The sequence below is a fragment of the Macaca nemestrina genome, chromosome 1, assembly GCF_043159975.1.
Source record: "Macaca nemestrina isolate mMacNem1 chromosome 1, mMacNem.hap1, whole genome shotgun sequence".
In the NCBI taxonomy this organism is placed as follows: Eukaryota; Metazoa; Chordata; class Mammalia; order Primates; family Cercopithecidae; genus Macaca; species Macaca nemestrina.
In genome coordinates, this window is record NC_092125.1 from 185,426,064 (window position 1) to 185,441,661 (window position 15,598).

General features: G+C 36.5%; 1 protein-coding gene across 1 annotated transcript in view; it reads left to right on the forward strand.

Moving 5' to 3' along the window:
• Positions 1-1,046: 1,046 nt before the first annotated feature.
• LOC105495009 (selection and upkeep of intraepithelial T-cells protein 1) overlaps positions 1,047-15,598 on the forward strand; it is a 46,200-nt gene continuing 31,648 nt past the window's right edge. Inside the window, exons 1-4 of the mRNA XM_011764129.3 lie at positions 1,047-1,212; positions 6,215-6,295; positions 11,607-11,954; positions 13,555-13,836. Of these exons, the coding sequence (XP_011762431.2) occupies positions 6,220-6,295; positions 11,607-11,954; positions 13,555-13,836 (706 nt within the window). The 5' untranslated portion in view covers positions 1,047-1,212; positions 6,215-6,219. The remainder of the gene's footprint in view (positions 1,213-6,214; positions 6,296-11,606; positions 11,955-13,554; positions 13,837-15,598) is intronic.

The window sequence follows — 15,598 nt, forward strand, 5'->3', positions numbered from 1 at the left end:
TACTTCAATTTAGGTATAATAAGTAATCTAGAGATAATTTAACATACATAGGAGGATGTGTGCAGGTTCTATGTAAACATTATGCTATTTTACAAAAGGGACTTGAGTGTCCTCGAATTTTGGTATCCTCATGGATCATGGAACGAATTACCTGAGTATACCAAGGGATGACTGTACATATATACATGAATCATCATTTACACATACACATGTGCTGTGTGAATATATATACAGGTGTACATATAAACTTATGCATATGAACTTATATATGTAAACATATGCATAAACATGTGTAACCATTTATAAATATGTACATGTATATGCATACATGTATATTTTATACATTTACTTATATATGTACATATATGTTATATGTACTTATGCATTTATGTAACCTATATTATCTATAGTTACTTTCATATATGAGACTTAAGAAATAATATATATGATATATTTCTTGAAATTACACTCTTCATAATTTTACTTTTGTTTGTTTCTTCAGCTCACCTCTCATCCTTCCTTCCCATCCTAATTACCATTCCAGTCACAGTAAACTGCTTGAAAATTTCTGAGTTCACCATCTTCTCTCCTGTGTCTTTCAAGGTGTTGCTTCCTCAGCCTGGAAAGACTACTCTGATCCCTTTCTTAACTAGGCTTAGCAGGTAATTTTATTTCAAGACTTCTCTTAGCCATTATCACCTTCCTAAAGCCTTCCCTAAATGCTTAATCTGAATTTATTGCCTTTTATTTGTGCTTCCACAGCTTCCCTCTTTTCCTTTTTAGGTACAAGTACAGCATTCAAAATAAACTAATCACAACCATTTTGTTCAGCACCCATTACATGAAATATGTACATCAGATTACATCTTGCTTTCCTTCATAATGACATGTGTCATGTTAGTACTTGCATACTACCAGGTGTGATCACTGAAGCTGAACAAAGAGTTCTATGCACAGGTTGAAGCAGTCAGTCCCCTGGAAATTTCCCTTGGACTGGAACATAAGATTCAGGCTGGCAGACTCAGATTCGCTGAGTCTGACAGCAGAGGAAGGGGCTTTGCTAGGCAGTTTGCCTGATTCCCACATGACTCTGGAACATCTAGCCCTAGCTACAAGAAAACTGCTGGAGCACTGTCGAAATTCATGTGACTCAACTGAGACTCATTCGTAGGGACAATAGAGAACTGATTTGGTGTCACCTGGCTCAAGTAGGTGAGTAGATTTAGTAAGATTTAGGGACATAGTTCTCATTTCATTGATGGTCTTCATTTTTATTCCTCTCTCTTCTTTGTGCCTTCTAGGGGGAACCCCATTCCACATTTCCAAGGACTTGACAGTCCTGTATTTGAAGACTAATGAGATTTGGGATTTCAGAAGGATGAGATAAATTGAAAATCTTTAGCCTTCTTCAGAAAAATGCAAATTTTCTTTGTGCATCAGTAGAAAATCACTTTGTAGCATTATGTTTTCCCAAATGTTGTTCTCAATTTCTCCATTTCTCCAATCTGTTTTGATAAGGACTAAAGAAATAGTATTCCTATGCATGTTATTCCTCAGTCACATAGTAGTGAGACTAGTCTCCCTTGCATAGTATTCTTTGTAACCAGAATACCTCATCTCTATTGTAGCTAGCTGAGAAGAACAAAATAGAGGAAAAGAGAAATACCTTATTATAGGATAGTTCAGAGGAGTTTAAAAATATTAAATGTGCAAAACTGTTGGCTTTGGCTTTTGAAAGATGACAAAGATTCATAGAGAGTATTTTAACCAGTTATCTTTGAAAGATAAGGTGAATATATCAGAAACACATTGATTTTACTTAAAATAAAAGCACAACAGAAAAGGGATGAATTAGACATTGTTTCTATGATATCAGGAAAATCGGTGTGACCATACTGGGTTAAAGACATGCGTATCTTCATTTGTGATCTGACTCACTTTCCTGACAAGTTGAATGTGAATTGTATTAACTTTTATAATCCTTTGATGGCACATTTGCCTTTTTTGTTTAACATTTAAAAATATACAGAACATAAACTTACAAATTTTACCATTTTGAATATTTTGTTCTGTAGCGTTCACATTGTTGTGCAACCATTACTACCATTAATCTCCAGAATTTTTCATTTTCCCAGTCTGAAATCCTGTACCTATTAAAAACTAACATCATCACTTGAACAGCTTCCAAAACCCATATGTAAAATGAGAAACATGTACCCAATCACATCAGGATTCTTATTTGAGAGATTAAAATCTGTGGGTTCTCTATAGCAATGTTTCAAAAGACTGCATTTTCTTTAACCGCTTCACACTTTTTATTCCCTATTTCCAATTTTCATATTGCACTTTTATTCTAATTTTGTTACAAATTACCTTTGGAGAAGTGTGGCACGTAGATGTGGATAGACAAAGAAGATATCCAGCACAGTCCACCACCTCTGCCTCTTACCAAGAGTTTTGCCCCACTCTAGTCTTTTCCTTCAGTGAAAAGTTTATATTTTTACCAAAGGATAGCCCAATCCCATAAGCTACCATATCTTGATGGGTAATATTAATTTGACTGTATTTTCTGCCTGAAACCTAGACCATCACCACCAGTGTTATTCATGTTATCTCTGGCAAAACAAATAAAAAGCCATAGTTAATAAACAGAAAATACAGCTTTTGTAGACTCTGTTGGTCACAAAACTCTAAACTGGGTAATTGTAGGTGCCCTCTTCAGTCACTCATGCTGTGTTCTGTATGTCTCCATCAGCACCTCAGCTAGATGAGGTTCTTAACCTGATGGGATCCTTTTAATCTTTATTTCTTTGGGTCTTAGCCTTTGGTTGTCCTACCTTACTTGGATTGCTTCAGTTTATGTAGATCAGAACTATTGATCAAGGCACCTCTTTGCCCTCTGGAATAGTCTCTCCAGCTCTCCAATGACACACTTTTCTGACTCTTGGTTCAGTGATGTGGGAAGTGCAAAATGGCTAGAGGGCAGTCTCAGCTTCTAATTCATAACTGTATTCCATGGTGGAAACATTTTTCTGTGAGATCCTGGGACCTCCAGCCACACTGAGGTTGAAGATACAAGAAGGGAAGCAAAATTCTTCCAGCAGGTTATAAAACCATGTGGTGAGAGTATCACTTCTCATATCTATTCCTTGCTTTCCAGGTCTATGCATTCTGCCACAGGAAAAATGGCACAATTATTTAGCCACTAGTTTAAGGCATATCCCACATGTCCTACCTGCGCCTATTGGAGGCTCTATGGTTCTATCTGGGTTGTGGGAATGTGGTGAGACTAGGGAATGTCATGGTGTTAAGCCCATTGCTGTGCTTCATTTGCTGTAAAATGATTCTGTTTGTGAGAGACAATGTTGTATAGCAGGGGTCCCCACCCCCAGGCCATGGACTGTTTCTGATCCATGGCTTGTTAGGAATCGGGCAGATGGCAGGAAGTGAGTGGAGGGCCAGCAAGTGAGCTCTATCTGTATTTATAGGTCCTTCCTATTGCTCACATTACCTCCTGAGCTCTGTCTCCTGTCAGATCAGCAGCAGCATTAGATTTTCATAGGAGTGCAAAACCTATTGTAAACTGTGGATGTGAGGGATCTAGTTGCATGCTCCTTATGAGAATCTCATGCCTGATGATCTGTCACTGTCTCCCACTGTCATGCCCAGATGGGACCATCTAGTTGCAGGAAAACCAGCTCAGGGCTCCTACTGATTCTGCATTATGGTGAGTTGTCTAATTATTTCATTATATATTACAATGTTTAATAGTAGAAATGAACTGCACAATAGATGTAATGCACTTGATACATCACCAAACTAATCCTCCCTTCTCCTAGTCCATGGAAAAATTGTTTTCCATGAAATCTGTCCTTGGTACCAAAAAGGTTGGGGACTGCTGGTGTATGGGATATCATGGGATGAAAGAGCGTTCTGTATGTGTATGAGTTGTTGTGCATGAAGAAGCGCTGCTGGTAGGGACATCAGATCCAATAACAGAGTAAGTATCTGTCCCTTCAAGATGAATGCCTGTCCCATTATAGATGTACCCATCTAACCTACTAGGTTCCTGAAAACTAAAAGTCTTCTGCTACATGTCTCATGGGTAGGAAGAAGATGAGGGACTTTGGAGCTGAAACTTAGACCTCTGCGTTTTTCAAACATATTCTCTATTGTACATTTAGAACTTTATATTTCCCCTTTTCCTTAAGTCCATCTTCTAGGGCAGTCTGAAGAAGGTAGAGGACTGCATAGTCTTTAAAATTACTATTTTTGCCATAGCAACCAAGTCACTTCGTTTTCTTCTCTGTACCTTACATCGCACTTGCAGTTAAACCTGTATCACAATTATTGGCGAATTGCATAAGTTTGGTGCCATGGCATCCTACACATTGCCCATCCTATACATTAGCTGTGGCCTCCTTGAATACATAAGCAACCCAATTTCAGAATCATATTTGGAGAGTTTCTTTCTGGGAGACACTTTCAGTACCAGTTCCTGCATCAGTCATGGCTCTAATAAATACAAATCAGATGAAATGCTCATATTTTGGGGAATTCAAATAAAATATCATTTACAAATGTGTGAACGAGGTGTACGGAAATCCTATTGCAATATCCTGGAGCTAAAATAAAAGGGTTGTGACCATCCCTAGGCTTGAGGGAGCAGAAGCAGGAAGCAGTAACTAAAACTTAAGGACGATGAGGACTTTTTTATTTTAATGGAAACTATGAGTTAGGATTTGAGTCTGGTTCCAAAGTCCTACTTTTTATCACTCTTAAACAATAAACTTCAATGTACTAAAAATGATGAGTAAACAAATACTTTACCATTCTTAATTTCCTTGTAGTACTCATACTTTATAGTATAGTGTCATTATGACCACTTTATATACAAAAATTCAATCAATTCTAATAATAAATGTAATGAGGAAAAATTATTATTCCTTACTTACAGCTGAATAAACAGAGTCACAGAGTGTGTTATAGTAACTTGCCTAAGCTGATACAACTGAATAGTAAAGACAGTACCATTTTAGGACCTCACTTTTATCCACTATGCATACTACCTCTTAGCCTCTTAATAGTTCCCTAGCCTAGAGGATAAAGCTTAAATTCATTACCCTGGCATATGAAGCCCTTCACAGTGTGCTCTCTGCCTCACTCCTTAATCTTGCTAGACAAATATATTCCTCAATTTCCCTTGCTCAGTAAGGTTTCTGCATATTGAATCTGGTGTATGTCCTCATTCCCTTTATATTGTATGAGATACCACTTCATTCTTCAAAATGTAGACACCACCTCACTAGTAAAGTCTTCATTTTGTGAACCTTCTCCCTGCCATGATACTGCAGAGTGAATTGCTCTCCAAGGTTGCAAGAACTGCCCACGTTCATAGGATGGCACTTTTACATTATTGTTACTATCCAAGTGTCTGTTCACTTGCCTATGACCCTGGAATCTAGCAAATTTTTTTTTGTTGGGGATAAATAGATAACCATCACATTTGTCTGCTGAATCAAAAGCCAAAACATTACAGAACTGATGAAAAACCTTCACATTAGACTAAATATGCAATATTGTATTTTACCATTTGTTCTCCATGGCCATATACACTCATTCACCTGTCTCTAATTGTGAGTTCTTCAGAAGCAGAAAATTCTGAGGGATTGCCACAACTAAAGAAAAGAAAGTCATATTCTCTTATAAAGTGGTTACTTAATTCATTCCATGAGAATAATAGAGCTAAATTTGTCTTTAAATTTTTCTTTGAACCTAAATGTAGCTAACTGTGGCAGATGTTTAGGCTACTAAGGTTTTGGAGAACAGGACCTACTCCCTAGATCTGCTGCCACTTTCTCTGGAGAAGCAGGTCACCTGATGAAGTTTACAATACCAGAAGACAAATGACGTCTAGCCTGGGAGGAAGAAATCCTTTAATGAGAAAGACACCTCTGACTGGACTTGGTCATTATATTAAACATCTTAAAAGTGGAGTTACCAGATTTAGAAAATAAAAATCACATGATGCCCAAGAAGTATTTATACTAAAAAATTTACACTGCCTATCTGAAGTTCAAATCTAACTGGTAGTTCTACGTTTTTTCTGGTAACTCTATTTGAGAGTTAATTACTGCAGGAAGATGTGGAGATACGTGATTTCTGTGACATATTAATCCTGTTCTCACGGAACCTGCCTAATTTCTTATTACAGGTATAATGGAAACTGCAGGGCTATCTTTCTCCAGATACTTTGTTGTTATGAATCTCCTCCAGATGACAATACCAAGTTCAGGTATGACTCTCTCTTACCCTTGTGGGTCTTGGCAATATGAAGTGTGCCAGAAAAAGCAAGGACCAAACAAAAGGAATAAATTCTTGAGCATTGTTCCTTAGGTTTAATACAGTTATGTAATGAGGACATGTACTGTAAGAATTGTCTTATGGTTAGGAAAAACTACTTCTGATCAGCAAGTCTTTTTCATGTACCCAGATTTGTGTTAGGTTCCAGGGAGAAAACAAACAAACAAACAAATGAAGAAGTCCTAATATTTGCCCTCAAGAACTCAATATTTGTATTGAGGAGACATGATTTACTTATATCTTATACAATGAAGAAGCTGCCCAAATTGTGGTCCATATTGGAATCCATGTGAGTTATCTGTACAGTAAGATAAGCAAAGACACAATAGGCTGGTGGGACCTTGATAGATGATGAAAATTTGCAGTGGAAGGTGATCAATGCAAAGCAGATATAAATATAGTTTATTTAGAGACAAATACATTAAAACCCTGAACCAATAAGTGGCACACAAGATTTAAAATTTCTGGCAAAAGCTACTTGTTACATGGCACACATCTTACTGATGCATATTTGGGTAGTTTCCAGTCTTTGGCTAATAAAACAAAAGCTGCCACAAACATTATGCACATGTATTTTAAGCATATCTATGTGTAAGAATGTAGGAAATATTTCTAAGAACAGAACTATTTGTCAAGGCTATGTGCTGTTTTTATTATATTAAAAATATTATTCTGAAATAGTTACCAATGTACCTGTCCACCAACAGCATATGTGAGTTTTTCAGGTGGATGTTACAGGTATCAGGATTTTTTATATTTTCCAAACTTACAGACGAAAAATAGAAACTCATAATGATAATATTTTACTTGTTTATTGAGTTAGGGTGGCCTTCCTTCCTCTCAAAAAATTGTATTCATTTTATCTTAACTGCCCACTTAATGGCCTTACTTCACATTTCCTTTGCATTAAACTTGCACACATTACAATTCGCTTTTTGATCTGTCAACTTTTCCATGTATTTTTGACCAGTTTATAACTCAATGGACTTGTGAATTATATTTTGGATGTGCAGAATTTTTTGGTTTTGATTTTTGATTTTATTTTGTGAATTACAAAATTTCCCCCAAGTTTCCATTTATTTCGCTCTCCTTTTTCTCCTCATGGACTTTTAAAATTATTATAGACTTTATTTTCTATAGAAGTTTTAGGTTTACAGAAAAATTGTGCAAAACGTATATAGAGTTCCCACATAACCCCTCTGCCTCTTCTCTACCTGCCCCCCTCCCACAGTTTCCCCTTTTGTTAACCTCTTTCATTTGTGTGGTATATTTATTGAAATTAATGAACCAATATTGATAGATGATTATTAACTAAAGTCCAAGTTTACGTTAAACACTCTGTGTTGTACCTTTCTCTAAGATTTAACAAATTGTTGTAGAAATGAGCGATGGCGTTTGCATATTGGCCCTTTGTTGCTTGCTTCTTAAATCAGGCTGAGACTCATTAGCTCAAAAGCCCAGGATGCCAAACTGAAGTGTTTTCACATCCAGTTGTTGTAAATATATCCCGAACAGGCAGATTTTTTTTTTTCTGCCATTTTATGTCTTCCTGCTTTGTACACCTTGGGAAACTGCACCCAACATCTGCCAGCTGTAGATAAGAAAAACCTTGTAGTTATATAAACTGCAGCCTGATGCTCTTCAGAGCCCTCTGACCCAGCAGCTTCCTACCATGCTGTGAAGTGATGTTATCTAGACACACAGCATCTCCCCTCCCATGCTTGGGAGTGCCTTTGTCCTCCTGCATTCTGGATGGTGGTCCCCTGTGCTTCTATAAGGCCTTATCCTGTAAGAACTGCTCTTTTTGCAACCCTGTCCAAGTGGTGTCCAAATAGAAGCTTTTGTGTGCTACTGCCACCTATGGTCTTATCTTTTTCCTTGATCAGCCTCTGGAATTCTCCAATTCATTATATAAATGTATTATGCTATGCATCCACCATTATAGTATCATACAATATAATTTCACTATCATAAAAATGTCCTGTGCTTCACCTGTTCATTCCTCCCTTCCCCTGAAACCTGGCCAATTACTGCTCTTTTTGCTCTCTATAGGTCTGACTCAGAATGTTGTACAGTTGGATTCATACAGTATGTGCCCTTTTCAGACTGACTTATTTCACTTAGTAATATGTATTTAATCTTCCCACGTATCTTTTAATAGCTTCATAACTCATTTATTTCTATCACTGAGTAATAGTTCATTGTATGGACTTACCATAGTTTGTTTATCCATTCTCTTACTGAAGCACATATTGACTGCTTCCAATTTTAACAAGTATTAGAAAAGGTTCTTTAAGCATTTGTATACAAGTTTTCGTTGGATGTGGTTTTCAACTTATTTACTTAGGATCACAATTTCTAGATTCTATAGTAATCTTATATTTAGCTTTGTAAGAAATTATCAAACTGTCTTCCAAAGTTCCTATACCATTTTGCACTCCCACCAGCAATAAATGAGGGTTCTTGTTCCTCACATCCTTGTTTGTATTTTGGATTTCAGCCATTCTTATAATAGGTTTAGGTTAGTATCTCATTGTTTCAATTTGCAATTCCTAAATTATGTATAATTTTGAGCATTTTGATATCTTAATTTGCCATCTATGTATCTTCTTTGATAAAGTATCTGTTCAGATATTTTGTCTAGTTTTTAATTGTGTTGTTTGTTTTTCTACTGTTAATTTTTACGTTCTGCACACAAGTCCTTCATAAGCTATGTCTTTTGCAATTTTTTTCAGTCTGTGGCTTGTCTTTTTCTTCTCTTAACAAAAGCTTTTGCAGAGCAGACATTTTTAATTTTAATGAATCAAAATTTGAAAATAATGAATTAATATGTGATCTGTTGTACCTTTTCTATACATTCTTGATCAGTTTGAAATTCAATTTACTGACTTATTTTTATGTTGTGCTTCTCAGCTGTTTCTTCTTCTCATAGTGTCCAAGTCTATGTTTGCTTAGTCAGAGTTTTCTAGACCACACATCAAGATTATAACAACTTTTTCTATTTATTTTATATTTTGAAACTAACCCATGCAAAATGATTTCTTATATAAAAATTGAGATTACAATCTGACATCATTTTTTTAAATACCTAGGTTTTTTTTTTATTTATTAAGTAATCAATCTTTCTTCAGATACCCCAGACGTTATCTTTGTCATAAACCAAATTCCTCTAAGGATTTGCATCTTCAAACTCTGTCCCATTGAACTTTCTTCTCATAGGTTAATTACAGAACTTTTTTAAAAAAGATAGTATTTATATAACTAATTTAAATATCTTGTAGAGATATTGTCTGCTCAGTGTTTTTTTAATATAATTTTTCTATAAAAAGTTTACAAACATATTTTTTGAAGTATTTCAAAGGTATTTTTATTTTCATGATCTCAAATTGTTATATCAATTTATGTGTGCTGTATTGTTGATTTTAACATAAAATGTTCTAATATTTCCCATTATGCCTTTGAAAGTTTTTCTTTCTTTTTCTTTATTTTCTCTAAGATTGTTGTAAACCTGAAAATTTGATAAAATATGTATTATACAGCCTTAAGAATATATCAATTATATGTCTAGTTAGATATAAAAACTGGTATGGAATAACAATGAAATGATTTTACCTTGCATTATTATTATTATTTTAAAATGGATATAAAGGTAAATGTGACAATTAGCTTGTAATCACTCTATATGTGATATTTTACCTGTTACATATGCATTTAAAACACTCAAAATAATCAATGTTTTAAATATGTAATTGGAGTTTAATTGATTAAGGCACTAAAATTTGCAGAGTCTGCAAAATATCTCAAGCACTGATCCTAGGAGCAGTGTAGGGAGGGTCAGAATGTTGTAGCTTCCAGCTGCATGACTCTTTAACCTTAATTTCTAATCTTGTGACTAATGTTAGTCCTACAGAGGCAATCTAGTCCCCAGGCAAGAAGGAGACCTGCTTTGAGAAAGGACTGTTATCATCTTACTTTTAAACTATAAACTATAAAGAAGTTTCTCCCAAAGTTAGCTCAGCCTACGTCCAGGAATAAACAAGAACCACTTGGGGGTTAGAAGAAAGATGGAGGCAGTTATGTTAGATGTCTTTCACTGACTCAGGCATAATTCTGCAAAAACAGTTTCACTTTCCTCAATGAGTGGGGCAAGGGACCAAAATGGAGAATCTGAAATGTCCCCTCTTCCCACACCTTATTGTAGTCAGGGACTAAATATCAACTTTGAGAATTTCTGAGCCTCAAAGAATATCTGTTACAGCCAAGTGGCATCACAAGCAGAAAACAACAAATGAAACATCCTAACCTGTGGACATTTGCAGGGGCAGGTGGTGATAGTTTAAAACATCTTGCTGGTAAAATCCAAGAAAATAGAGAGATGCAATGTGTTAAGCACAGTACTTCCATAATAAGAGATTGCGAAGAATAAGAGAGGTCAAATTAAACATAGAATGTGTGAGAATTTTCCAGAATTTAAGAAAGACAAGAATCATCCAATTCAAGAAGCAGTATGAAAGAGCCAGAAAAAGACAAATGCATTCATACATGGATTCATTATAGTTAAAATGGAGTAAATTTTAAGAACTGCCTGAAAGTATGTTTAGAGTAAATGAAATAATAGAATGAAGAGGAGCAATTATTATATTGGTGGTAGTAATTTTTTTTTATTTTAAAAGAAATGAAAACCATACAGCAACAATGGAAACCATTTTTCATATATATATATATTTTTTTTTTTTTTTGGAGACAGAGTCTCACTCTGTCGCCCAGGCTGGAGTGCCATGGCGAGATCTCAGCTCACTGCAACTTCTGCCTCCTGAGTTCAAGCGATTCTCCTGCCTCAGCCTCCTGAGTAGCTGGGATTAAAGGCCTGTGCCACCAAGCCCAGCTAATTTTTGTATTTTTTAGTAGAGATGGGTTTCACCATGTTGGTCATGCTGGTCTTGAACTCCTGACCTCTTGATCCGCCTGCCTCGGCCTCCCAAAGTGCTGGGATTACAGGTGTGAGCCACTGCCTCTGGCCCATATTCCTTAAAGGAAATAATTTCATGAATTTCCATTCAAACAAAGTGCAAAGTAAAGGTGTTTTCAAGGAAAAGGGAAAACAAAAGAATTTACTCTCAGTAAGATGTGTGTGTGGGGAGTGTGTGTGTGGGTGTGTCTATATGTGTGTGTGATATAATAATTCAAATGAAAATTTTGTCTCAGTCCACGTCTCACCCTTTGGTTGCTGTCTGCCTTCCCAGAGCAATTTACAGTGAATAGCTTAGAGAGGCCAGTCTTGGCTGCACTGGGTGGGAATGTTGAGCTCAGTTGCCAGCTGTCTCCACCACAAAGCGCAGAACACATGGAGATACGCTGGTTCCGGAGTCACTACACACGACCTGTTTACCTGTATAAGGAGGGTAAAGACCTGTATGGAGAAACTATCTCCAAGTATGTGGAGCGGACAAAGCTCCTGAAGGAAGCCATTGGAGAAGGTAAAGTGACCCTCAGGATCCTTAATGTCAGTGCTGATGATGACGGGCAGTACCACTGCTTCTTCAAAGATGGAGATGTCTATGAAGAGGCCATCGCAGAAGTGAAGGTCACAGGTAAGGATGGATCCCTGTGAGTTTTCTATGCATCCAAGATTCTCAACCTGTATGAGGCTGAGTATTAGGAAAATTCTCACTATTTCTATTTTTCTCTTATATGGTCTGGTTAACAAGGTCAAATTCATGAGTTTAGTGTTTGAATTAGAAGGAGTGGAGGATCAAGAATGAGAATTATGCCTGTGCAGACATCAAAACTATCAGTAAATACTGTCTGCTTTTTTATGTCTACATATATTGTTAGACTGCTAAAAAATTAACAGAATCCTTTTAAAATTCGTTATAATCCTTCTAGCTATTTCTGGCAACACTTTAGTAAAACCTGACTTTTGAAAGTACCTGAATCTTTACAATAGACTCTTTAATGGTAATTCTTATTCTGATTTCTCCCTGAATCAACTCACTGATTACCTAGTTACAGATTCACTTTTCTAAATGTGTTTCAAAAAGGCTTCACCCACTATCTTCAAAGTTCTACAATATATATACTATATAGATGTTATTTGCAAATACAAAGCATTTAAGCAAATCACCTCACACTTGAAGTATTCTGAATGACAGAGAAATGGAGAAGAGATGGAGGACTTGAAGCAAACCAAGGGCTTCACAAATGTGAGGACACATGTGGAGGGATACAGGGCAGTCACATTTACCATCTTTACTGGATATTATGTGACACTCAATTCTATAGTCTACAGTTGAGCTATCCAATATGATATATATTAGCCACATGTGGCCATTTAAATTCATCTGAAAATTAAATAAAATTAAGCATTCAGTTTTTCAGTCTCAATGGCCACATTTCAGGTGTTTAGTCATCTCATGTGGCAAGCAGCTACTGTATTAGAGGGCACACATATTTCCATCATTGCAGAAAATTTTATTAGACAGAGCTACTCTAGAGTCACGGTTTAAATCTCTGTTCATTCTTTCTTTGCCCACATATTAGGCAAGACTTATGTCCCAGGTAAATCCTGAAAATTTCTTTTTTCTTATCTATTTTCTCTAAAGCCTTATCTATTTTCTCTAAAGTGGTATGTATCATATTTTGAAAACACTAATGTATTACGTATTTTTAAGTAAAACATATTGCATGTAAAAATATCTATTGTATGCAAAATACGTGAAAGTTAAAGTTTTAATTAAAGTTGCAAATATGCATTTATAATGTTTGTTATTTGTAATTTGTTATGGTGGCTCAGAAGTGGCTAATGGTGAAGATAAAAGAAAAAACATTAAGCCATAAATTCTATGAGGACTGAGATCTTGATTTTTTTGTATATCATAATCCAAGGACCTAGTCGAGTTATGTGAATTTAGTTAATAGCCCACATTTTGAGTGAAAGAATAAATGAAAAAACAGGCATTTTCTCACCTCACTTACTTTGGACTATGTTGTTAATAGGTTTATCACAACACTTCAGTATGGCTTATCCCTGTTCCTTTTTGAATGGCTTGTCATGACAATCAGCCCCATAGAGTTTAGCTATCAATATCTAGGGACACAGGGATGAAAGGGGGCAGGAAGTCTTTTCCCCTCTGTTCTCTGTTTTCTTCTCTTCCCCTAAATATAGTTTCTCCCTTTTTGTTTTCCAACCAGCTACAAGTTTAGAAGTACAAATTCTTATTCATCCTCCGAATATCAAAGGTCTTTTAGTGGAGTGTAATTCAGAAGGTTGGTTCCCACAGCCTCAAATGGAATGGAGAGACAGCAGAGGAGAGATCATTCCACCTTCATCAAAATCCCATTCACAGGATGGAAACAAATTGTTCAACATGAAGATGAGCCTTCTCCTTAGAGATAGCTCCCATGGCAACATAACTTGCTACCTTCGAAATCCTATAACTGGTCAAGAGGAAAGGACAAGCATTGTCTTATCAGGTGCGATCTGAGTGTTTGTTCTTGAAATGATGGCCATTGCCATAAAATGTGTAAGTTAAAGAGGAAAAAATCATATGCATACTTTCTTCCCTTGGTTTCCAAGACATTACTTTCTCTTGGTTTTATTAATTAAAAAAATTAATGTTTTCTTTCATATTCTTTTTGTTACAGTCTTTTTCTTTTCACTCTGTCTTCTTGCTATTCAGGTTCCCAGTACATAGTTTTTGTTTTGTTTTTTAACTTCTATTTTAAGTTTAGGGGTACATGTTGAGGTTTGTTATATAGGTAAACTTATGCCATGGAGGTTTGTCATACAGATTATTTTGTCACCCAAGTATTAAGCCTAGTGCCCATTAATTATTTTTCTTGTTCTCTCGCTCTTCCGACCCTCCACTCTCCAACAGGCCCCAGTGTGTGTTGTTCCCCTCTACGTGTCCCTGTGTTCTTATCATTTAGCTCCCACTCATAAGTGAGAACATGTAATATTTGGTTTTCTGTTTCCCAGATTTAGTTTTTTGAGCCTTTCCTCTGATGTGAGTTCATTCTGTCTCAAGACTTTGAATACCATCAATGTGACTGTGGCTCCTCCAATAGTATCTCCTGCCCAGACCTCTCTCCAAACTCTGTTTTCATCTTCAAACTCAACATCTCAACAGAGAAGTCTAATAAATATCCTGAACCAAACACATCATAAAATTAACTCCTGATTACCTGCCAATTTGCTTAATTAATGTCTTTCCAGTCACACTTTTTGTTTTTTTGAGACAGAGTCTCGCTCTGTCACCCAGGCTGGAGTGCAATGGCACGATCTCGGCTCACTGCAACCTCAACTTCCTGGGTTCAAGCGATTCTCCTGCCTCAGCCTCCTGAGTAGCTGGGATTACAGGTGTGTGCCACCACGCCTGGCTCATTTTTGTATTTTTATTAGAGATGGGGTTTCACCATTTTGATCAGGCTGGTCTCCAACTCCTGACCTCGTGATCAGCCCCCCTCAGCCTCCCAAAGTGCAGGGATTACAGGTATGAGCCACCATGCCTGACCAGACCAATCACACCTTATATTTTCAGTTTCTCAGAACAAAATTATTGAATTCATCCTTGACACTAATTTTTCTCTCATATTCTGCATCACATCTAATAAGAAATATTGTTAGCTCTACCTTTAAAATATATCCAGCATCTCATCACTTCTCACCAACTTACTACTGCTATCCAAGTCTGAGACACCATCACCCATGGTCTGAACTTTGGTAATAGCATCCTAAATGTCCTCTTATTTCTACTCTTGTCTACTATGGTACATCCTCATCATATAAATAGGAACCCTCTGTTCAAGACCCTGCAATTTCTCCCCTTCGTTTTTCACAGTAAAATGCCCTTCAATGTCCTGCATTATCTCTGCGCCCATTACCTATCTGACCTCATATCCTAACACCCTCCTTTGTCCATTCTACTCTAGTCACACAGACCTCTTTTCTGTTCCCAAACCTGCCAGACATGCTCCTGCCTTGGAGGCTTAGCTCTAGTTGGTCCCTCTTCCTAGAATGCTTTAACTTCCCCTATGTCCTTCCAGTCTCTGCTCAACTTAACTTCCCTAATAAAGAGTAATTTGACAAACCAGCTTGAAAAAAATGCCACCTGCCCCCAAATTACTTGATTCTTTCTCTCCTTACCTTACTTAATTTTTCTTTTTTCCATATTATTTTCGCCATTTAGCCCAGCATACAACTAATTTATTATGTTTATTGTCACTTATCTGTCTC